This window comes from Notolepis coatsorum, assembly GCF_963971535.1.
Source record: "Notolepis coatsorum genome assembly, chromosome: 3".
In the NCBI taxonomy this organism is placed as follows: Eukaryota; Metazoa; Chordata; class Actinopteri; order Aulopiformes; family Paralepididae; genus Notolepis; species Notolepis coatsorum.
Genome location: NC_140167.1, coordinates 155,262,526 through 155,288,377, shown reverse-complemented (window position 1 = coordinate 155,288,377; position 25,852 = coordinate 155,262,526). Strand labels below are relative to the sequence as shown.

General features: G+C 45.0%; 2 protein-coding genes across 2 annotated transcripts in view; both read right to left on the bottom strand.

Annotated features, from left to right (window-relative positions):
• The window catches only part of vwc2l (von Willebrand factor C domain containing 2 like), a gene marked incomplete at both ends in the record, with an annotated part of 198,283 nt that overhangs the window by 77,308 nt on the left and 95,123 nt on the right, over positions 1–25,852 (bottom strand). The gene's annotated exons all lie outside the window — the stretch shown is intronic.
• On the bottom strand, positions 14,600–15,322 carry LOC311225090 (DCN1-like protein 5; the record flags this gene model as incomplete). The annotated part of the gene is made up of 1 exon (XM_084310296.1): positions 14,600–15,322. The coding sequence occupies one exon, from the start codon at positions 15,320–15,322 to the stop codon at positions 14,600–14,602; it is 723 nt and encodes a 240-aa protein (XP_084166422.1).

Here is a 25,852-nt window from a genome sequence, read left to right as displayed (position 1 = left end):
CCAGATTGACTTCCAGTTTAATCGCCCGAACGCACCTCACTTCGGTGGAACTTGGGAACGAGAAGTATGTGCAATAAAGACAGCCCTGTACGCCGTGCTTGGGGCCCAGACCGTGGCGGAAGAAGTCCTAATGACAGTCCTCACGGAGATCGAGGGAGTATTGAACTCAAAGCCCCTCGGTTACGTCTCAAGTGATGTAGCAGATGTCGACCCAGTCACCCCCAACACACTCTTGATGGGGCGGCTGGACCCCGCGCTACCACAGACAATGTACAGGCCTGAAGAAGCGAACGGCCGAAGAATGTGGAGGTACAGTCAAGTATTGGCTGACAAGTTTTGGAACAGCTTCCTACTCCACTATCTACCGTCTCTACAGACCCGCCAGAAATGGGTGAAAGAGAGAGACAATTTGACAGAAGGAACAGTCGTCATGATTATCGACCAGTCACTACCCCGAGCTATGTGGCCGGCTGGCCGCGTAAGCAAAGTGATCACCGGTGCCGACGGAAAGGTCCGAGCAGCCGAAGTGCTCGTCCAAGGACGGATCTACACCCGACCCGTGGCGAGGCTAATAGAACTGCCAAGGCTCCCCGATACTATCGATGACGACCATGACCCCATGACTTTGTGAACTGCCCGACCCCTCACAACAGACATTGAGTAGTGGACAGTGCGGTTAATCTGTCTCTGCTTAGCTAATTAGGTGGGACTAATTAGGAGGCGGCTGTTACAAAGGATCAGATTAAACCGAATATATATATTTATTTATTGATATATATTGCATAGTATTTGTATATCGTTTGATATCCCTTGTATATTCCTTGTACATATACACGGAATGTCCCTTTAGCCTAGTACAGACCATAATATTTCGTTCTCCTATTGGACAGCGGTCCACAGGCGCCAGAGCCATGCCTCCAGAGTCAGGTTCAAGGCCACCGTCAAGACATGTCTGTGCATGCCCGGCCTTGCCCAGGGATACGAGACAGAAATGAGGTTGGCACTAGTTTGTTCGCCGTGCATATAAATATGGCGCAGGTGAATACAGAAGCACTTAGTCAGAAGTCGTAGAGTTACCCAATAAGTTGAAGCCTCACCCACGATACTCCGTGCGGTGAAGTATGGCCTGTTTGGCCCCAAATAGAGCATTGAGACCGCGTGCGAATTAATAACTGTGAGGAGACCAGTCGAGTCTGCGCCTCAGAGAGCCTGAGGCCGGCTAGCTTTCTTCACTGTGGAGCTACAGTCTACGGAGAATAGCTGTATTCGTCTGTGGATCAAGAGGCTATTGCACCGTCTCCTGTACTTGGAGTCTCCTTAGTCATCGTTGACCAGACTCTCTACTACCGACAGATCCTCTACCCCTGCTGGCTTACAACCGGGGGGACCCTTCCAGTATCTCCCGCTATATATTACTAGTGTACCATAGATATAATTCCCTAAGATTCAGGTTGTATAATTACCTCCTGCGTAACCAGAGAATGGACATTCATTATTGATTTGCCTACGCACATTCCTTTGCCTTATAAGCGCATCCAAAGTAAGATACAGAGAAGTATATTATGTACCTTTTGCTGCAATAAATACTTGATTACACCTTTGTGTGGAACCGATTCATTGTGGGAAGTGTTCATCATATTTATATATCATGTACTGTATGGCCAGTAATTAAAGTACATAAAGCGGTAGTGGTTTAATGATACCATACTTATCAATACAGTCAGGGAATTGTACCCCTCAGTTACAGATATCATTTTGCCAGATCAGCATGGCTGTGAGTCCTTCACCTTTTATATATCTTGCATTGGCATGGATTGATTGGTTCGCTAGCATGGCTAACAAATGCAAATATGTTGTTGTCTGCCCTAGGGATGCACCGATATGAAAATTTGCCACCGATACCGATTGTTCAACTAACACAATCGGCTGATACCGATATTTGTGGCAACATTTAAATTTTCTTTTAATATATATATTTTTTGTAATATATATATTTTTTTATGAAACTACTATATTTGTGTTACAAATTGTGCTCACCGATATGAACATAGGCCTCTTTACTTACTTAAAAAAAGGAAACATCAAGAAATAGCACTATCTCTCTCCCAGTATGTTCTGCAGGGCTGCAGCTGGATACTAGTTCTCCCAGTATGGTCTACCGGCTGGGCTGCAGCTGGATACTATTGTCTCAACCAATGAAATTTTGATTGACAGTCGATTCTGCCAATTACGTCACACACCGCTTGCACCCGCCTCTGCTGTTACCACCAATCGGCAAGCGCGTATACATTTTTTACTTCCGCTTTTGTCCGCCATTGATTTTGACGAGAGGTATTCTACAACAACTAGAGCTGCCGCGGTATTGATATTTTCCTTACCGCACAAATTTGCAAAATATTTCCTATCGCCGCGGTTATTACCGCACAGTGCGCACAAAAAAAAAATAAAATTTGAATGCATTTTTTTTTTTTAGTAGTCTACTCTTTATAGCATATAGCCTGCCTCTAGTCTAATGGCGCTTTTCCACTGCATAGTACCTACTCGACTCGACCCGCTTTAGGTACCTGGTACTTCGTTCCTTTTCCACTGCAGCCAGGTACTACTCCGTTTGTGTCCGTGTGGGGATGCAGGCGGGGCCGCTTGTGTACACTGAAAGCTCCGTGGGCATAGCCATGTCCGAGGGCTTGCAGCAAGCCAGAGTTTAACACAGTTTCAATCAATCAATCAATAACAACATTAACCAGACTCTCGTTGTGTCTATTGTGCTAAAGCTAACGTTACCTCATTGTGTCTATTCTACCAAGCAACCCGGGTTTAACGTTACCTCTCGTGTATATCTGCTGACGTTAGTATTAGGCTAATAACAACAACAAACTTAACACATCAGCGATCTTGTTGTGACACTAAACTCTCCGCTCGGTGGTAAATTGGGTTGATGTCGGTTTTGTTTCATCAATAAATGAGGCAGAATACACAGTGAATCCATCCTTTTCTGTTTATTACACTTGGTGCTGTCGCAAACAAATCCTGAATGAAATACATCCTTAGCGAGGCAGTAAAGATGGCGGCTTTCTGTTTTTGTTCAGAGACTCCAACGTGTGACGCGTCTCTCTTCTGACCAATCAGTGGTCTGCAATGTTTCACATGACTTTTCTGGTACCACTTCTACCCAATAGGGTCGCTTGGAACCGAGTAGGGTATATCTGCAGAGCCGCAAGTCCAACGTCTGGGCGCTACTTTGTTATTATAAAAAAAAACAGCGGTGATGCGGTATTCAGCCCAACTCTGCGGTGGGCGTGATGCAACAGCGATACTGCGGTAATGCGGTTATCGCGGCAGCTCTAGCAACAACAACAACGGCGGCGCGGCCGACGTTTAGCTTTTAGCTCCGCAGGATGACTTAAACGAGGCATAATGATTTTACTGCAACGAATGTTATAATAAAACAAAGCCTTTCTATACATGTGTCTGATTGAAAACTTTATTAACAGATTGCAGAATGGGTAAAACTCAGGGCTCTATGAGCAACGGAAGGAACTGAGCTAGTATGAACGCATAATGCTTGCTACGTTCGGGTAAATAATATGCTGATGTTATTGAACGTGTAACACTAACTATATAACGTTAATGCCACAAAACGAATGCCTTGTTAATCATAAGTAGTAACTTTGATGCAGTAGCTTGTGTGTGTGTGTGTGTGTGGGGGACTGGGGACGGCGTTGTGCAGGTCGCGAGTGAACTTTTTTTTGTCTTTTGACGCTACACAAATTAATGGATATTTATCGGCTACTGCCATCGGCACATTCAAGCTTATCGGCCGATAGGCCGATTGCAGTCAACAAGGCACTTATCGGCCGATACCGATACTCGACCGATACATCGGTGCACCCCTAGTCTGCCCCATTGTTCTGACCAGGATTACGTTCCTTTTTGCCTCCTTAATGCGGGGGAAGTCTGACGTGGACAAGAAACCCATCTGTTACGTGTGGGTGTGTTTGTATCCTGTCTTCATGTGTTTGTATCCTGATCAGGTGTTCCCCAGTGTGATGTGTGATGTCTGGTTGTAGTCCCCTGTCTTGGTCTTGTAGTTCTTTGTCGTTTTCCCTCCCATGTGTATCCATTTGTAATCAGCCCAGGTGTTTCTTGTTCTCGTCATCCCCTTGTGCATATGTGTTCTGTTCTCCCCTGTGTGTGGTGGCTGATCCTGTCTGTACAGTCCTGTGGTTTGTTTGTCGTCATCTTTATGTTATCCCTTCACTTTAAACCATGGTAAATATAATTAAACATCTTTTTGTTACTTTGGCTACCGTTTCCTATTATGTTACATTGACAAGACAACAAGAACTTTTCATTAGTCAATGGTAACGTAATACCATCTATACTCTAATTTTACCAACAGCATCCCTCCATAAACCTTTAGGCTATGCTGCGTTATTCCATCGACATCATGTCATTGAGCTGTAAATAACACAAGGATTCAGTGTCCTCTGATGACATCACTGAAGGACAAACTCTTATCACTCATTATCTCTCAGCGACGTTTTAAAGATGTAAAGGAAAACAGTTTCAGTCTGTCTCTGCCTACTACATGATCTTGAAAAATGCACAATGTAGGCTTGAGAGTGAGAGGGAGGGTGGGGAGACTGGGATGGAGGGGTGTCTATGTGATAGCAGGGCACTACCAACTTACAACTCTGTTTACAATTTAATTATAGCTTTAGCAAAAGGCTAACGGAACCATATCGCCAGTCAGAGGGAGATGAACAAAAAAATACATTTGCACTTATATTTTTATTTGCACAATTAGTAAAGCAACTTAAGTAAAGCAAGTAAAAATAAACTTACTAACAAGAAATAACTAATATTTGAAAAACAGTGGAATAACAAAGAAATACATGCAGGCTATGTTACACTGACTAACTTAAGTACAAGTTTAAAATTAGTTAAACATGGCGGCAGGTAGCTGAGCAGCAACACTTTTCTCCTGGGATCAGATTGCTCTTCCCCACCCCAACGAGCCCCCACCCACCTCCGAAGAGTGTCCCAGATTGGGGTTAGCCCCGACCCACCTCCGAAGAGTGTCACAGATTGGGGTGAGCCCCCACCCACCTCCAAAGAGTGTCCCAGATTGGGGTGGGGCCAGAACAGTACAGCCGGGTGCAAATATCAAATGCTAAACGGCAGCACAAGAACACTTTTCTGCCTGTATTTTCTGCTGAATGTTAAACGATGAGCAGTATGAATACATTTCACTGTATAGAAGGCATTATGTGCTGGCAGGGTGTCTGTGTGGAGCTGCGACAGCCTCATCATCCCACCCACACGGCAGTCTATTCACACACACTGATGTTGTGCCAAGTATTTTGCTGCTACTGTACCGGCGACCCCGCCATAACCCCAGCCTCCATCTGCTGTGGTTCTGCTTGGTACCGTATGCAATTACCCTAATGTTGTACTGTGTAAGTTACACCCCGTATGGGGGATTCATTTGCAGGGCTCCCTGCTGTTTAGCTTCAGTGTGCTGTTATGCTTTATCATCTCTGTACGAAGTTGTGCTTTAACTATCTTGCAGCAGAGAGCACCCCCATAACACTTTCACTGCCACACACGAGATTTTTTTTTTTTTTTTTTTTTGCGATCTGAAATCATATTGCATCACGCGAGCCTACCCGAGTATACCCGAGCGGCGCCGGCGATCATATGTGGAAAAAAGCGCCCTCTATCGTCTCCCAGATGACATAAGGGATTTTGGAATGGACTCAATGAAAATGGATAGGAAAAAAAAACGGTACTCCACATTTTCCAGTCCACTGATGCAGCCGGAGTACCAGCGTTCATTCAGGGGGCTCTGAGCCCCGCGGAATCATATACTGCACTGTACACACGTTGGATCAATACACTTATCGATTTTTTCGAATGGTGATCAGGAATTGGAATATACCAGTTGGATACCATCTGATGTCAGGTAAGGAATCTATGTTATCAGTGTTAGGATAATCAGACTAATTTTGATGAAGATATAGGCTGTTTTGTGAAATGGGCTCTTTCGGTTTCAATGTAAAAGTCGAAGAGGAAATGAAAACGGCGATTATCCGTGCGCGGCCCGAATGTGCTTGCGTGCACGTATAATACTGATCATCTAGCGTTTATTTGAAAGCGATTCATAAATAGGCCGACAAATAACAACGTTCTGGAATTACAGTAAAAGACGATTTTCACAGAATGGTCCAGAATGAACTGTTTTTTTTTTGTATCTCAAAACGAGTGCTTTTCTAAATGCTCTGAAACGGAAATGAAGTGATAAAAAACCAATCTGCCTTGACAGCACTGACTGGAAAAGCAGTCTTTGATAAGCGACGGGCAGATTAGACACATAGCCATAATTTAAAACATAGATTAGGCGATATTAACGTTAACATTGGAGCGGACCGTGGCATTCAGGGGGTAAAAAGGAAAACCCGGAGTGGCACTCAAAGTGTTAAGACAACCATACCGCCAAGACTAACTGTATTACCATTGCCTTTTATTCAGTTTTATTACAATAACATGGTTAAACTAATTACGTGTTTACAAAAAGAAAATGGCAGCTTATTCGCTTGTCAACTTTAAAATGTTCTACTTAAAGTTGAACCTAAAATATGTTTCTTACAAAAATTTTGGTGGTACATTTGATATGATATTGCTGGATCTTGAGTCATATTTGATCTGCAATATTGGATGTGGGTAACATAATGATCAAATAACCGGGTATGCCTAGAACCAGCTGAAATCAAATTGGACATTGGGGATTTTAAACTTCTTATACGCAATATTGAAATGGCATCCATGGGGGCCTGTTCTTGTGCTTGCGCTTAATTTAATTGATCTAGATTTTAGCCTCTCTTAGACTTTTAGTTGTGTTACTTGTCTTGTATTTGTCTGGAACTTGTTTTATGTATTTGTTATGTTTGTTTGGTGGATCAGGTCGCTCTTGTAAATATGCCAATGACATTTTTACCTGTATAAATAAAGGTTTGAAATTAAATGAAAAATACCAAAAGCAATAAGAAGAAAAATGGGCCAAGCTGGTCTGGTCTGGTTGATAACATGGCGTCCCCCAGGGCCAAGTTGGCCTACTACACCACTGAGCGACAGGTGGAAAGTGAGGACGAGTCAGAAGACACAAAATGGGTCATAAATATAGCTGCACAGCTCAAAGATTCTGGAACTCAAATGGGCAGCATTTCCAAGTTAATTTCCAGCCTTAACAAAGATACTAGAGCTATACTTAAAAGATTAGGCAGGATTAGGGGGAGAGATCCACCGCTGAGCTGTCCCAAGCTACCAAGCAGATCAAGACTTTACAGCACAAAGTGGATGACATGGAGAACAGAAGCCATCAAAACAATATGAGACTTGTGGGGCTGAAAGAAGGTGCTGAGGTGGAGGATAGTTACAGTATATCACGCTGGACAAGATCCTATGCTACATACTGTACTAGACCGACCTAGCAACCAGCCGGCCCCCAGGAGATTGTGCACATTGCACGTTAAGATCAATGCCAGATCCTGACCAGCCTCCCCGTCACCATCATCATATGTTTACTATGGTGGAGAGACCAGCGATTAGTGGAGCAGCCACCAATAAACAGCCAATGTGGGATGGCCAGCGCTCCTCAAGGTGTTTCTGCAGAGGAATCGAGGAGACGTGCATGTGGTACTCTCAAGAATATGTAATCTTTGCAATTGTTTATATCTAATTATTATTATTAGAAGGATTGTGGTAGACTTCATGTTGCCAGCTGCATGCTAATATAATTAACTAATTTCACATTTACTGTGAGGAGAAGCCATAGATTATGCAGGAAGTGGAGGGCGGAACCAATTAGTTCAGGTGATGCGCCATGTCCCCCTTATGTGACGGTTTCTGCCCTCTCCCCAGAGGAGATTTGGACCGGAACGTGAACAGGTCGTGTCTTCATTGCATGTGACCATTAGGCCTACTATGTGTTTCAGGTCAGTACACTGTGAAAAGTACAGAAAACTCTACCTTTAGAAGCTATAATGTTAGGTGATATGAATGTAATGAGGATTGTGAAATAAGTTGAATGGTTAATAACATCAATACAATTTGATATGTATGTTATGTGAGCACCCCATGATATGATAATGATCGGCCTCAGTGATTACCTTTCAAATCCTCCAGTCAGCGGACGCTCGTGCTGCCACCACTGGTCGCCAGTAAGATCAGCAGGTTGACCTGACAGGTTAACAGTGATAGTAATGTGTTACATTAGCAACACAGAGCGTTCGTCGAGCTTTAACAGAAAACCACAGAAGAACATCTCGGCTGGAAGATTTGAAAGGAGACTTATATTGTATTTCAGCAGCAGCTTGTGTTTTCACCCCCCCCCCCCCCCGGCCTTTGTCGAGACTCTTTGAGGTTTCTCCTGATCCCTTCGAAAACACAATGTGAACTTGCAATATTTAGTTAGGACGAGTTATTGACTTACCCCTCAGAATCCGTGGCAGTTTGTTATAGAGCTTTCTATATACTGTACATACAAAGCTCATGGACAGAGCTAGCGTGTGGCCTGTGATGGGGCGCCCCCCAGGGGCACACTATACTATCAGCATATTGGTTTACACAATGCACTTTTTATTGAATGGATATACACGATTGAACAAAGTTACCTTGGTTAGCCTAAATGTAAATGGCATCCAAAATACAACTAAAACACATAAAATACTGGTATATTTCAAATTGCAATTAAAAATATTGAAAAGTGATATTACCATGCTGCAGGAGACTCATCTGAATCCATCAGAATACATAAAGACTATAGAGATGGGTAGGACAGGTATTCTGCTCTCCTGGTGGTAAAGGAAGCCTTTTAAATCCACCAGTATACATTATGTCCAGGAGGGAAGATATATAATTGTTTCAGGCTGGTTATAAACTGAAAAGCTAATACTGATGAACCTATTATGCCCCAAATACGCAAACAATCAAAGTTATTTGCTTCTTTATGGCCAATGATATCTCAGTCCATGGAAGGTCCTCTCATTATAGCCGGTGATTTCAATTTGGTTTCTGACCCTGCGTTGAATCGATCCAGGCCACCCCTCCCCTCACAGAAATATGCTGCTGTGAAGTAGTTTCTGCCTCAGCTTGTGGTAATAGATGTATGGCGCCTAGTCAAGCCAGATGTGCGAGAGTACACTTTTTTATTCTGGGGCGCATAACTCGTACTCAAGGATAGATTACATTATGATGTATTCAAAATTGGTTCAGAATGTCAATCCAGACCGTGGCGACTCAATACAAATCGCTTCTTAAACATGAAAAATGTATCTCCCTCATATCTTTTGGTGTCAAATTTAAATGTAGCCACTTCAAGGCCACCTGTGGGGGGCTAGTTTATTCGCCTTTCATCAGCTGAGGAAAGAAAGTGTGGTGAGGTAAAATCTCAATACAATTTAAAACTCAACAGATTAGAGGAGCACCTTGTATTTGAGGAACTCACTCCTCACCATAGGGCAGACTTGCAGAAGCTTATACATTAGGAGACGCCATTTGCTCTTTTTCATCTGTGTAGATTATATTTTGAAACAGGAGACAATTAAGGCAGGGAGGATGTTAGCTCATCAAGAATGGTATCTTACAATGTGATGCAGCTATAATTAATCAATCCTTTAAAAAGTATTACTCCAAACGATATGGTAGAGTAAACAATGCAAATTAAGCTGAATTGTTATTGGACATTGGAGTTAGTTAGGTTGATAGGGATATACTTGAATAATACACTGGCTGAGATTGAGATTGCAATCATGAAGACGGCCTTGAGGAAGAACTCCAGGGAACAACGGCCTGGGAATAGAATAGAAATATAAGTGTCTTAAAGAGCAGCTTTCTCCATACTTATTGTTGTTATTCAATGAAATGTTAGAATCTGAATCCATGCTCCCCTCTAGGTGCAGGGCCATTTGTTACCAAAACCAGGTAGAGATCCAATTATAATGGCTAATCATTGTCCCTTAAGCCTGTTAAATTGTGATTATAAGATCCTGACTAAGATATTCTGCACTTGGTTTGGAGAGGGTAGTGCACTGATTATGTTAGAGGCCGGTTCCAGTGAGTCTCCAGTCTCATTAGATGCTGAAAAAGCTATTGACCAGATGAGTAAAAGCTTTTTATAGTTAGCACTTTATTGTCCCGTCAGGCCCCTACTCTTCATCATCACCCTCAAACCATTAGCATGTGCAATCTGTTCTAGTAGTGATGTAGCTGGTTTAAGGCCTACTCTTCAATGTCGGTCGTGCATAGGAAGTGAAGACAGGCCGTGATCCATTTCAGCATATTTATTTGCCCTGTTAAACAGATATCACAAGACAGTGTTATGTCTTGTCTTGTTTTATCTTGGCCACAAGATGACGCCCTCAGCTCACAGGCTCTTCAAACACCCAGTATAGACTGCCATTTTGAATCAACATTGAAATAACACATGGAATAAAACAATACATTAAAATAATACAAAACCACTAATAAGATTCACTCATTTACCTGTTAAACAGATATCACAAGACAGTGTTATGTCTTGTCTTGTTTTATCTTGGCCACAAGATGGAGCCCTCAGCTCACAGGCTGCAGAGAGGAAATATGCCACAACGTCAGGTCGAGGACTACACCACATGTGTCATACACAAAAGATCGTCACCACTGCTAAATAGCTTTACAAAAAGTGCACAACTGCTCATCTTTAACATAGATACTTATTATATACAACTGGTTCATTGCCCGGCAACTTATTTACACATTTAAACCATCATAACGTTCTTTTAGACCAAAGATATGTTTAGAGATGATGAGCGACCATCTTACCTCTTCAAACACCCAGTATAGACTGGCGTGAAGAGGGACGTGCAAGGGGAAATACGTCACTTCGGCAGGAAGTGACAATTTCAAAATAAAAGACTTTGAGAATAAAAATAACAATAAACAAATTAAAATAAAACGTGAGGGAGGGATTATTCGTGAAATACATAACAGTATATTATATATATACCTGCTACAGTGACATACTGTATGCTGACGATATCTTGCTCACCTTAATTCAATCCCCGCCAATCTACCTTAAACTGATCTTTTTCAAGTTGTAATACTCTTATCAACATGAGAGTCAACAAATGCTTGCTTTATGCAGCCATTTAACACAAAAGGATGACCCTCATGCATTGCAAATTTGCATCAAATTCAAAACAGAGTGATGCACAAAATAACTTAAAAGAAATTATAATTTAAAACAATGGATAAGTGTGCATGAAATAATAGGGGAAAGAAAACGTTAGGAACTTGTTACATTCACCCACACAAGGGCTGTGGACTCACACCTCCCATCTCTCTCTATCACACACACACACACACACACACACACACACACACACACACACACACACACACACACACACACACACACACACACACACACGCACGCACACACACACACTTTGAGTCAGAAACAAACATAGTATAAATGAGAGTATCAATAATACACCTGAGTGAAGTAAAAAAAAGATTTGCGTTAACGCGTTAATGACGCGTTAACTTTGACAGCCGTAATAATTACATAAACTTGTAATCACGATCGCCGATGGGATCATTGGAATTATTCTTTTTGGATTACCTTCTGGCTAAGGTATGTAACATGTGTTTTTCTAACTATCGGATTTAGTACATGTTATATACCTTTGATTTGAGAGTATTTGGGGGTTCAGGGAATCAACCAGAACGATTCAAGCTTATTGCACATAAAGCGTCCTATCTCGCGATCTATGGAAAAAGACTGGATTATTTCAGAAATGGGCGATGTTCAGCGTGTAATAAACTACAAACTCCAGTGTGTAGAAACGAACGCCTTTTTACATGTTGTACTGCAAATAGTGTCTGTCAAATGAGCCATACCATTTTCCCCATAGCTATAATATAGAATATACAAATAGCTCTGCAAAGATCATGAATTATCGCGAAAACAGTCACGAAAAGCTGGCCTACTGACCACAGGATGCACGGCCAGCATGGCAGAGAAAGAGTTAAGCAAACCAGCATCCTCTATATACCAGCTGTTCTTAATAAAAAGAGTGAGTCAATTTCACTTAAATCCACATATTTAAATCTGATCTCATGGGCACCCCTTCTATTTGGAAAACAATTCAGGAATCACAATCATATCTCCTATTACTAATATCTTTAGTAGCCTTAATGCCCCTGGTATCCTCCAGTCTATTAAGGATGACACTAACAGATGGATGGCCGCACCATTGTCTCTGTGGGGTAGAGCAGAAATATTGAAATCCAATGTTCTACCAACGCTCACTTATATCATTGCCTCTATCCCTCTCGAATGCCCCCAAAAGTGGTTTAGACTAAGATATCAAATCCCTTTTTATCCGCTTGCTTTTGAATAACAAAAAGCCTAGAGTCGCAAGAAAGGTATTATACCAAGAAACAGAGCGAGTCCCAGATGTATTATCCCAGATGTTTTCAGTATTATGTTATACAATGTGAAGTATCCATTGACCTGGGCCTATAAACATGACTCTCTGGTAGGCAGCTGGGAGTGGCCGGAGTAGTCCATCATATCTCGATATAAGAACATATACTTGGTTTCATTATGGTATTGTCCAAAATAGTGTTACTGACAATATCGATACTGAATATTTAAAACTGCTTCGATACTCATTTCCAGAAATACCGATACTTTCTGCAGTATCGGTACCAGCTGGCGAGTGTTCTACAGCAAGTTGTTGATGTGCTGTTCCGCCTGCTCCGAGTCCAGCCCTCCCCCTCACAGAGCAGTCTTCAGTTTGTATTTGTAAACAAGAGCTTTTAGCTGAAAATGATGGCAAATGCAGAGCCTCCGCAACTTGTGCTTGTGGATAAAGAAAACAGCAGAAGTGCTGTTTGGAGGTACTTCGGGTTTGAAGTAAACAACGAAGGACAAGCTAAAGCTTCCCCAATGCTATTTGCAAGCGGTGTTACAGAGCAGTGCCAGCGCGGATCTCCATAAAGAAATTAAAGAGGTTCGTGACAGCTGCTCTTTCAACGTCACTGTGACTGAAGCATTAAACCATTAACTCTAGTTTAATACATGATACGTTGTCTACTGATGGCGCATAATATCAACAGCTGATTCGTTGTAACGTTACAGCTACCAGCTAACGTTAGCTACTGCTAGCAGTTAGCTCCCTTAGCTTAGCTGGCCACCGTTATAAATACTGCATGGAAACGGAGTAACGTTAACGTGTAAACGTTATGTCGAGGTCATACAATACTACAGTCGACATAAGGTTAACGTTACCCCGTTTCCACCAAGTGTTTAAATAGCAGCAATCTTGTTGAAAATGTAACATTACTAAAATGCTCCGAGCATAGCCTCTCTCTCTCTGTCTCTCTCCATCTACCGCTACCTCTCTCTCTCTCTCGCTCTCTCTCTCTCTCTCTCTCTCTATCTACCGCTACCTCTCTCTCTCTCTCTCTCTCTATCTACCGATACCTCTCTCTCTCTCGCTTGCTCTCGTTATCTTTAAATAAAAACTGTTACTAACTGTTCAGTTTGTGAGGTACATGCAACACAGATTACAGTGTTTACATCTGTCTGCTTGAGAAAATACCATGTTCTGCATTTGCAATAAAAATGATCATTTTGAAATGATGAATGTGTGATCTAAAGATAAACAAAGGGTTTTAAAAGTGTTATATTTATCTTCTCTTATAGTACCAGACTCGAAGCTGAGGAGAATCAACCAGCAACAAAAGCTACATTTGTTAAAAAAAAAAATATATATATATATATATATTTTATTTTTTGGGTATCGAAATGGTATCGAAGTATCGATACTTTTCAAGGTATCGTATCGAAGTCGAAATTCCAGTATCGTGACAACACTAGTACACTGCCAAAGCAGTAGGTGGCAGTAGGTGGCGAACATGAAGGCAATTTTCAACCAATCAGAACTTGAATGTGCCAAATGCCAATACACTTCCTGCAAAGAAAATGACAACAAGGCGGGCGCTAGCAGAATGAATGGATGTAAACTTTATTTAACATATTGCATAATGGGTACAATACAATACGGCTCAATACAAACAATTGTTAAGGGAATGCAGACTGTTGTAGCTTGGACTGGGGTCCTTATAACAATAACTTGACAACACATGGTAGCTGCAGCTATTTGGGACAGCTCTGTTGTCACCGGAAGGGCACGCAGATGGTATCTACTGCGCATGGGCGTTGAGCAACAACGGCTCCGCGCAGATTACACGACATGTTGTCGGCGAGTTTTGGCGCTACTCCAAAACGGAAAACACAATTTAGCGTTTTCAGTAGGGCCACAACGTATCCGGCAAAAACGGCATTTCTATGTAATAGGGACAGCAAACGTATTCAAAAACGTATAAAAACGAGCACAAAAACACTGTGTGTAACAAGGGCCTGAAGCAAGGGAACCATGGCAAATTGTATACACAACTTCTCTAAGAAAGGTAGGTGGGTTTCTCTTTCTCTGTTCTAGCTGCAGCTCGGTTATCATGGTGTTGTCCCAGCAGCCTCTGATGAATTGTCTTAGAAGTTGCTGATCAAGGTCGGTTGCAGGCTACGGTTGAGCGCTTTCTGCCACTCAACAAACTCATCTAGCAAGATTGGCCAGGCTCCGTTTTCATCATAGTTACTCAGGTCTGTGCTGACTGTCCTGCTGAACTCTAACACGTTGTACCACTGATCTTTATTCATTACGCTGTACTTAGACTGCTCTAGGAACTGATGAAACACAGGGAAAAGAGACCACGTCCTCCCAAGCAGCAGTGCCAACATGGACTTAGCTGTGTCCATGTCCAGACTCCTCTGGTCCTTATTCCTGGAGAAGTCAAAGGCGTATCGGTAGATATTCTGGAAGATTGCAGAGTCGTTGAGCTGACAGCGGAGGTAGTCCAGCTTGCTCTGTAATCTTTCTGTACAGTCACACTGTAGTAGAGTCATTCCCCTTAGCCACTCCTCCTTAGTAAAAAATCCCATATTTGGTGCTTCTAATTTCCAGGCTAAAACCAACATAATAATGTTCTCCGGTTCCACTCCGATGTCCTCACAGAACTTCTTCATGCCGTTGGGCCCGACCACCTCATCTGGCCCAGCATACTCGTAGAACCAGGCCAGGCACTTCTTACTGGAGAACTTTTCCTCTCCACTCAGTAACCTGCCCCCATAGATCTGAGGCCTACAGAAACTGGTGATTTTATTCTTGTGGAGCCCATGGTCGTCTGACCCCGAGGACTTTCTCTTAGCAGGCATCTCTGAGGCTGGACTGGGCTGCTGGTTCTGGACTGGAGTAGTTTGTCCAGCGTTTGTGATACGATGTTTATGTCAGCCAGTCCGCACTGTCGCTTTTTTGTTACAACCTCGTCAACCGATCACTTTCAGCTGCTCTTGCTGTCGCCGGGATACTGCTTCCAGGGTGGAACGGGGTGCTGGTTGAGAATTGCAGGTTTCAGTCTATGTAGTTTAGTCCATTCAGTCAAAGATCCCGAGGAAGAGAGAGAAGCTGAGGAACCACCCGCTTATATAGAGACCCAAATGTTCTAGAATGTTACCTCATACAGTGTCATCACTATCATGACCAACGGTGGTTCTAGAATGTTTTACGTTCTAGAAAGTTCTATTATGACATCACCACAAACATCCCAGAATGTTCTATGTTCCAGAAAGGTCTATTCACGACATCACCACAAACGTTCTAGAAGGTTATATGTTCTAGAATGTTCTATTATGACATCATACTGTGACATCACAAATGTTCTTACATAATAGCATTATACATAATAGCATTAACTATTTATGTTCGTATTCAATGGCATTAACTATTTATGTCTCTATGGGTGCTTTCTCACTCACCATTCGAGTCCGTTCCGGTCCGTTCCGTCCTCGTTTCGTCCTTGGGTGCAAACTTCCCCCCTCCCTCTCCCCCCTCTAGTTTGCATACACACTCAGTCTTGGTGCGCTCTGGGTTTTGTTTACGGTTTGCATTTTGAGCGTGTAAGCTTGCCGTAGGCGATGTCACGCTCGAAAATGTAAACACAGGAAGAGTGTTAACACGGCGGTGGAGACTGGATGCTGATATAAAAGAAACAAATAACCAATAAATATGAAGTTATATTTAAACCTCTGTTGTCAAGCCTTGTCAATATAACCCACCCCCCTTTTCTCACAAATGGAACTGGTGTCGTGCAGTCCGCTCCAGGGTTAACGCTAAGCTTACGCTAGCGCTAGTTAGCTTAGCCTATTACTAGTCTATCTAGTCTACTAGACCTATCTACTAGTTAGCAGCTAACATTAGCCCATCACTCGCAGCAATTATATTGCATGTCAGTTGATGGAACTGGTGTCGTGGATTCCGCTTTGAGCGTTTCCCAGGGTTAACGCTAATTAGCTTACGCTAACGCTAGTTAGCTTAGCCTGTTCAGCAGCTGTTCAGCAGCTAACATTAGCCCATCGCTCGTGGCAATTATATTGCATGTCATTGATCTACTGGTCGACCACGGCCGACTGGTTGGGCACCACTGGTCTAATAGAAATAAATGCATTCGAACAAGAAACCAATGTATAGACATAGCAATGGCAAACAAAATTGCCAGGCCTAATGCGAGCCAGTGTTGTGTGTGTCAGCAAGTTGATACAAAAGCCTCCCCCGCTCCCACTGGCGCGCACCCGGAACCACCTATTTCAGCGGTCCAGGTTCAGCGCCCCCGGGGACGAATCAGCGTCCCCGGGGACGGGGGGAGCGTTCTCACTAGGACAGACACACCCTTTTCTGATGCGATCCGGCTCTGATTTGACCCCGAATGGTGAGTGAGAAAGCACCCTGAGACTAAATAGTTATGAATCTGAAACCTGGGTTACATGTCATAATAGAATATTCTAGAATATTTGTGATGTCACAGTATGATGTCATAATCAAACATTCTAGAACATTTGTGATGGCACAGTATGATGTCATAATCGAGTCATAAATAATTCAACAATTCTCTCAGCATGTGGCTTAAGATGTCGTATGCGGAGGCAGCTACGGTGCATCGGCCTAAGAATAAGAAGTCTTCAGTGGAGAAAGAGTCAGAGTCAGTGAAGGGATTGATCGGCGATGGTGACATGAAGGGGAGTGACATCAAGTGGTGGGAATTGTTGAGCGTTGAGGAGTATAACTTGAGTAGCGCCAAAACTCGCCGACAACATGTCGTGTAATCTGCGCGGAGCCGTTGTTGCTCAACGCCCATGCGCAGTAGAGACCATCTGCGTGCCCTTCCGGTGACAACAGCTGTCCCAAATAGCTGCAGCTACCATGTGTTGTCAAGTTATTGTTATAAGGACCCCAGTCCAAGCCACAACACTAAGTCTGCATTCCCTTAACAATTGTTTGTATTGAGCCGTATTGTATTGTACCCATTATGCAATATGTTAAATAAAGTTTACATCCATTCATTCTGCTAGCATTACCGATTGCATAAGCAGCTGGCTAACGTGAGCTAGCGTTAGCTATCAGACCCTGTTAGCTCAAGCTCCTCTTTCAATCTTAACAAGCATTAAACAAAATGGCCCAGTCATCTATTCACCTTTGTTTAATACACACGGCGTTGTCTCTAATGTTATCTAGCTACTGATACCCCCGATATCATCAGTTTGGTGCTGGCTGGTTAACGTGAGCTAGCGTTAGCTTCTAGCCACAATGCTATACTGTTATACTGGCATATTCCAGTCACGTTAGCATGTAGCTAACAATGTAGCTAACAACATTGCCGATCCTTTTTGAGACTAAACTATCCGCTCTTGGTGGTCATTTGTGTTGATGTTAGTTTTGTTTCATCAACAAATGAGAGGCAGAACACACAGTGAATGTATCCGTTTTGTTTATTGCACTTTTATTAGACTTTGCTGAAAAATAAGTGCTGCATTGGGTAAATAGGCATTTAAAGATGGCGGCGCCCGCCTTGTTGACATTTTCTTTGCAGGAAGTGTATTGGCACATTCAAGTTCTGATTGGTTGAAAATTGCCTTCATGTTCGCCACCTACTGCCACCTACTGCTTTGGCAGTGTACTACATCACTGTACTCAGGTTGCAAAACGTATGTCTCACTCGGCTACCGATACGTTGCGACCTGGAAAAGCGAAACTCATCAGAAAACGAAACTAAGGTGTAACCGCAGCCTTAGGTGTTATAGGTGCCAGGAGTTTGGCCATATAGCTATTACGTGTAGGAAGGGACAGAGCTGTGCTAGGTGTGGCGGGGAACATGACTATGGGAAGTGTGGAGAGGGAGTGAAGCTGAAATGTTGTAGTTGTGGTGGGGAGCATAGTGTAGCATTTAGGGGGTGTGAGGTGATGAAGAGGGAGGTCGTGGTTCAGAGAGTGAGAAGGGAGGGTAAGTTATCGTATGCAGAGGCGGCTAGGAGGGTAGGACAGGGAAGTCAAGATAGGGTGCAGGGGGTTAACCAAACCACATCCTAACACAGTCCTGGTGTCCTACCACTAGCCAGGGATCTAAAACAGATCCTAACACAGTCCTAGTGTCCTACCACTAGCCAGGGATCTAAACCAGATCCTAACACAGTCCTAGTGTCCTACCACTAGCCAGGGATCTAAACCAGATCCTAACACAGTCCTAGTGTCCTACCACTAGCCAGGGATCTAAACCAGATCCTAACACAGTCCTAGAGTCCCACCACTAGCCAGGGATCTAAACCAGATCCTAACACAGTCCTAGAGTCCCACCACTAGCCAGGGATCTAAACCAGATCCTAACACAGTCCTAGAGTCCCACCACTAGCCAGGGATCTAAACCAGATCATAACACAGTCCTAGAGTCCCACCACTAGCCAGGGATCTAAACCAGATCCTAACACAGTCCTAGAGTCCCACCACTAGCCAGGGATCTAAACCAGATCCTAACTCAGTCCTAGAGTCCCACCACTAGCCAGGGATCTAAACCAGATCCTAACTCAGTCCTAGAGTCCCACCACTAGCCAGGGATCTAAACCAGATCCTAACACAGTCCTAGATTCCCACCACTAGCCAGGGATCTAAACCAGATCCTAACTCAGTCCTAGAGTACCACCACTAGCCAGGAAGAGCCTAGATAACATAACAACTACAACGCATATCCATTACTCATACCAAACCCTGTTGTATTATTTTATACATGATAGTTATGATACATGGGATATATATTATAAATAAAAAAAAAAACAGGTTCAACACAACCATACATCTGGGCTAAGACAATTATGATTTAAATATGCCCATTCTAGCACATGCAAATACAAGTCCAAACACAAATGCATCTCGTCTACATTTATGATACAGTATGTGTGCCATCTAAAAGGAGCAGAGTATTAATAATCACCCCCAAAGATCATGTTTCCTATACAACACAATTCTACCTTGTTTAAAGGTAGAATATGTGGTAGATTTCCGTCAGAAAGCAAACTGTGTATATGTACAACAAAGCAGAATGGCAAAAACACCAACAGGTAAAATACATTCACTATTTTCCCTTGCTCCTCTACCTCTATAAACAAAAGAAACGAGACACATCGCTGATTTGATAACGCAGCTGCTTGGCTCAAGACTTCCTAAAAGGGGTGTTGAAGCAGGCAGATGCTGATTGAGTGAGAGATAGTGTCTCGTTTGAACTTCCTGGGAAAGTCAATAAACATGGGTGATTTTACAACCCAGGGCCCTAGGCAAATGGTCCAAACAAATTGAATACAAAGAAACTGCCTTGAGAGACGCCAGATTGTCTCTGCTAAAACAAAGCAGCAGTTGATCAAAGAAAAGACCATTTGAAGCCACTCCGTGACCTAAATTAGTTCAAAACGTCACGGTAGTGAGTTAGCCAATGAGAGCTGAGAATAAGTGTTCTCCAATAGAAACGCTCGAGGCGAGTTTTGGAAACGCCCGCTTGCCATAAAATTAGAGGCGGAGCCTAAATTGGATATAGCCAAAACTCCTCGCCAGGAGAGACACAAAAACAACCCACAGACCCAGGAAGCAACAAACACACCCTTTTTCTCCACTAGATATTGAGGACCCTGCAGCAGAGAGACGGACGCAGCAAAAACATCTTTGAAGAACGAACAACGAGCAGCTACAAGCTTTTTAGATATTGAACGGTTAGACTGAATTCTACTGACCTTCGGCATAGCGACTGCTCCCGGTAGAATTCATTGCACCATTCTTTCAAATATTTGATTTGTAATCTGATTGAAATCCTTTTTTCATTAAAAAACGGATCCTTTTTCAAACTGCTCCGACTTCGCTTCATTTCAACGGCCGCGCCGTGTGCTCTCTCAGGGTAAGCAGAAACCAGATTAAACATTGGTTATCTGCATTTGGAAAGAGTAGTTCTTCTAAGAAGCTTTGTAAGGTTTAAATCACAACGCAGAGTAGGAGTTAAAGCTAGGAAGTTACTACATTTGGTGCCGGACTTTAGAATCAGAGCGCTCGTTTTGTCACCACAACAAAAGAATTTTTTTTTTTTTTTTCTCTTCTCTTTCTTCACGCCGGTCGACGAGGAGAACAACTGATCGATCGATCGTCTTCAAGTGACTGGAGAAGTTACTAAGAGGTGAGTGTGATGATGTATTTGGGTGCTCTATTCGAACCATGGAGGGGGTTGCTAAGAATTTAACCTCATGTAAGCATGAAGTAGAAAAGGAGGTCGACACCGCCGGACTGGTTCGCGAGATAGGTTATGGGCGTCGTATCGCGACAGGCTAAGGTTCTCCAGGCCAGGGGACCACAATAGCCCTGTGTGCGGGCGATAGGTGCGCTGCCCAAGAGATTACCGGATCCCTAGTGGGTGATGCTTGGGTTAGGGGGCGCGGTTATTAAGGAATGATTTGTATGTTCTGGCTGGTAAGCGCAGCTCTGAAAATGGGGTGCGTTGTATGTTCTAAAGTAGAATTTAAGCACGGGGAATATGGGAAGAGAAAACGGAGCGCTGTTACCATTCAGGACATACAATTTGAGCGGGTGAGTATAGTGGGACCTTCGGGACCAGGGGGTGGCGAGTCGGAGTTACAAGTCTATACGTGGCTATTTGATAAAAGCGGGGTCTGGATTCGTGCTCAGGGTTAAACCATGGTACGTGCGCGGCAGACCGAAGGGTCTAGTTTAACCTTGTGCACAGCGGGCGTGTTAATTAGACTGCGTTAGGCTGTAACAAAAAATAGTACTTAATGAGTAGTCGATTAAAAAGCTATAGGAAACGATATGGTAAACTTAAACACTGTCTAAAGTACGGAGGGTAAAATATGCCCAGTGGTTGTTAACGGGATGTGGAGTTATACCGCGTGCGGCAGAGACCATAATAATAATGTTGCAAGCTATGGTTAAACATTTGTTGGTGTATGATGTTTGTGTATGAGTGAAAGGACTTATGGTTATGTTGAACGTGTGTGATGTATATGGATTAAATCTGTAAATTGGCACTTAAAATATGACTGAGAACGGTTTTTAGTGTTGAACCTGGTGCACGCAATATCCACTGCGCCACTCAACTATGCGTGGAGGGGAAGCGCGTTCTCGTCAGAACTCGTGCGTATCATAGCGCGCGGCTAGGTTAAAGCTACATGCTACAATAGCTCGTAGTGGCTCGCTTTATTGCAGTATAACTGTATTATCTTTAATAAGGAATGGGCTAATGTTTACAAAGTATTGGCTGGTTGTTTAGACATGTTTAAGGATGTACGATGAATGAGTGGGCCGCTTTAGAGAGGTTAGGAATGAATGAGAGAAACGGATGTATTTGTAAACAAATGAAAAGTCCCGTGACAAAGCCTCGCGTTGTGCTATTCTGGAGACCAACGAGATCTCAGAATTGCGGACGTGACGTAATTTCGGTGGCGGGGTCTAGCAGGAAGCCGGCCTGCGAGACGAACTACAATTCGGTGCAGGGGATTCTGGGGATTGGGGTTAAAATTGAGTGGGCACGTGGGCTGGCGTTGTGGGGGTGTAGTTGCGTAATGACGCACGTATTGTTAAAAGGTTGGGGGCGCCTCCTGCAGGATGTTGGGGGGTACTGTGGTGCAATAGGCGTGAGTGCGGAAAAGGGCAGCAGGGGGCGATGTTGTCTTAGGAATAGTTATAGCCTATTTGTTTCCACAGTCCCTCTGGTGTAAATGTGCGGGGTGCTTTCAAATCCTCTCGCCATGATGTGCTCCCTCAAGGTCCCCTCCCCTCCCCTTCCTCTTTCTCTCTCTCTCTCCCCTCCCTTTCCTCTCCCCTCCTCTTCCTCTCTCTCTCTCCCCTCCCCTTCCTCTCCCCTCCTCTTCCTCTCTCTCTCTCCCCTCCCCTTCCTCTCCCCTCCTCTTCCTCTCTCTCTCTCCCCTCCCCTTCCTCTCCCCTCCTCTTCCTCTCTCTCTCTCCCCTCCCCTTCCTCTCCCCTCCTCTTCCTCTCTCTCTCTCCCCTCCCCTTCCTCTCCCCTCCTCTTCCTCTCTCTCTCTCCCCTCCCCTTCCTCTCCCCTCCTCTTCCTCTCTCTCTCTCCCCTCCCCTTCCTCTCCCCTCCTCTTCCTCTCTCTCTCTCCCCTCCCCTTCCTCTCCCCTCCTCTTCCTCTCTCTCTCTCCCCTCCCCTTCCTCTCCCCTCCTCTTCCTCTCTCTCTCCCCTCCCCTTCCTCTCCCCTCCTCTTCCTCTCTCTCTCTCCCCTCCCCTTCCTCTCCCCTCCTCTTCCTCTCTCTCTCTCCCCTCCCCTTCCTCTCCCCTCCTCTTCCTCTCTCTCTCTCCCCTCCCCTTCCTCTCCCCTCCTCTTCCTCTCTCTCTCTCCCCTCCCCTTCCTCTCCCCTCCTCTTCCTCTCTCTCTCTTCCCTCCCCTTCCTCTCTCTCTCTTCCCTCCCCTTCCTCTCTCTCTCTCCCTTCCTCTTCCTCTCTCACCCCCCTCCTCTTCCTCTCTCTCTTCCCTCCTCTTTCTCTCTCTCTCCCCTCCTCTTCCTCTCCATCTCCCCTCCTCTTCCTCTCTCTCCCCCTTTTCTCTTTTTCTAGCTTTCTTGCTGTTCTCTCTCTCTTCCTCCTTCTCAAATAGGAGGCGTTTGGGCAGTGCAGAGTATGGCTTATGGTGTAATGTGTTTTATGGGTTGGAACAGGTTTGTTCCAAAGACCCCCCCCCCCCTCTCCTGATTCCCCCCCCCCCCTCTCCTGATTTCCCCCCCCCCCCCCTCTCCTGGTTTTCCTTTAAACCCCCCCTCTCCTGATTTTCCTTTGAGACCCCCCCCCCCCCTTTTTTCTGATTTTCCTTTAAACCCCCCCCCCCCCCCCCCCTTTTCTCTTTCTCCCCCCTCGCTCCCGTTTCCCTTCTGCCCCCCCCACTCCATCCTTTGCCCCACTCGCTGTGCCCTTCTCTCTCTCCCTCCTCTTCCTTCTGAAGACCGGCATGGGGATACACGTTTTCCCTCTGGCCTGGTCCTCTCTTGGCCGGTTGACGGTTACGTTGCGGCCTTTTTTCTTGTCCTGGTATTGTGTTTAGGTTGGGGTCCTCATGTCAGTGGACTGTGGTATGTCTGGTTATAAAGTTGTGTTGTTGTTTGTGGGGATTGCAGGACATATTAGGATACGCGCCGGGGACAGAGGGAAGAAGAAGAGGAAGGAACAGACAAACATGGTTCCTGGTTTGAGTGACAGTAGTAGGCGGGTGCTTCGGGGGGGTGCCGTGGCAATGATTTGGTTGTGTGTGTTGATCGGTACTATAATGTATGATCCATATCTGCGACCTGAACAGCCAGAGGTGGTGATAGTGGGTAGGAGGTCGCAGCCAGACCGTCGCGGTAATCTGTTTTTGGGGATGGCGAGGACTGTGGCTAAGGCAGCGAATAGGTCGGATTGTTATGTGTGTGGCTTGGCCCCGCTGGCGGCCGACGCAGGTCTTCCTTTGATTGCGCACCCCTTAACGAAGTGTCATGCCAACGTGTTGAGGGACGTGCCTCTCTCCGGCCCATGCGACGGGGTGGGTCATGATAAGATGTTGAGGTATTTGGGCCGGGGGTTGGGGTCGAATAAGGCGATAGGTTTTGGGGGTCTGAAGGACACTAGCCCCATTCCGGTGGCGTTTAGGGCGGCTGGGTTTGAGATGTGCGTGGAGGGGAAGTCTGGTGGTAAGGACGTGGGATATTTGGACGGCTGCATGGGTGAGAGTGGAGTATGGGGTAAGGATTCGGAGGCGCCGGCCCCTAGGGGGGGCGTTTTGGATTTGTGGTGAGTATGCGTACGCGGCGTTGCCTATTAAGTGGAGGGGTAGGTGTGCGTTGGGGTATTTGGTGCCAGCTATGAGGGTGTCAGATGTTTTGCCGACGATTCCCAAGTCAAGGAGGAGGAGGATGATGGATGCGGACCATTTTTTCAGGGTGGCGTTTCCCTGGTGGGGGACGTATGCAAACATGGGTGAACTGGACCATCTAGCTCGCGTGTTTGAGGATATGACGGCTACGACCGCGAGAGGTATGGCCCTGGAGGCTCAAGAGTTACGGTCCTTAAGACTGATGGAGCTGCAGTCAAGGACGGGTTTGGACTTCCTGTTGGCGAGTTCAGGAGGCACGTGTGCATTGATTGGTCAGGAATGCTGCACATTTATCCCCGAAAATGACATAGGCGGCATACAGGAGGTTATAGAGCATTTGAAGAATATTACTAGGGAGATGCAGCCCACGCGGGAGGACTCGTGGGAGGGCTGGGGCCAAAGTTGGTTGGGTTATATAGGATGGACGATTGCTAAGTATTTGCTGTGTGCTGTAGTGATGTTTGCGGTTATAGTAGTTTGTGTGAATGTTATCAGGGTGTGTGTGACATACGTGTTCAGGACTCTCGGCGCGGCTGGTTCTGCGTCTGGGGACCCACACCGCTCGGTTGCACCTGCGTATGCGATGATGGTGATAAAGGATGGCGCGGAGGGTGGCAGGGTAGGTGTGGGCGTTCCGATAAAGCCGTGGTGCCCGGCGTCCGCGCTGGCGACTATTCTCTGATCTGGGTGGTGGACATTCAGGGTTGGGGAGTGGGAGGGCCGGGGCGTGCGTGTGGGTGTGAGGCGGGGGACGTTCCTGGGCGGCCGTGCGTTGCGGTTGACGGGATAGGGTTGTGTGTACAATTGTGTTTTTTTTCCCCATAGTAGGTACGTTTGGAGTGACTGTATGATGTGGGGCGGTGTGCCCGGGGTTCGGTGTTGGGTCTGGTCGGCTATGCATGGCCGTCCGGCAGGGCACTGGACTCTGGGGATACTGGCCTGAAGGACGGGAGAGGTTGCCGGGATGCTGACTGCTGTGTACCTGTGGTGAGGTGGGTTTAGGCCACTGTGGAGGGGCTGTCAAGGTCTCTTCAGTAAACAGGGTCGACACCTCACGGCGTGCGTGGCGCGGCATCTGTGGCATTCTTTAGATTACCTCTGGGGGACACGTGTCTGGGTGACAGGTGTCCCCTGGGGGGTGTGGTACTGAATAATGAAAAGAATGTGAAAAAATGAATGCAACTATATTAATCACGATGTTTTTGTTTTCCGAGGGGTATCAGAATTGGAGCAGAATCAAGCAGAAGTAAAGGAGAGCGGAAATTCGAAACATAGGAACCCAGTGTGTTGACAGAGATCGAACGAGAAGAAAAACGGGGAGTAGAAACGGGTGGTATCACACACATGTATCAATTACAATTGTCTCATGTTTAAGAGTGTATGAGGAAAGTAAAAAAGATACTCGTACAGTGAATGAAAGGAACCTCTCAGGAATTTGATTAAAAAGACAGAGTAAAGTACAAGTCCGGTTGATAAATTAACAAGAACTGTTGTCATTGTGTG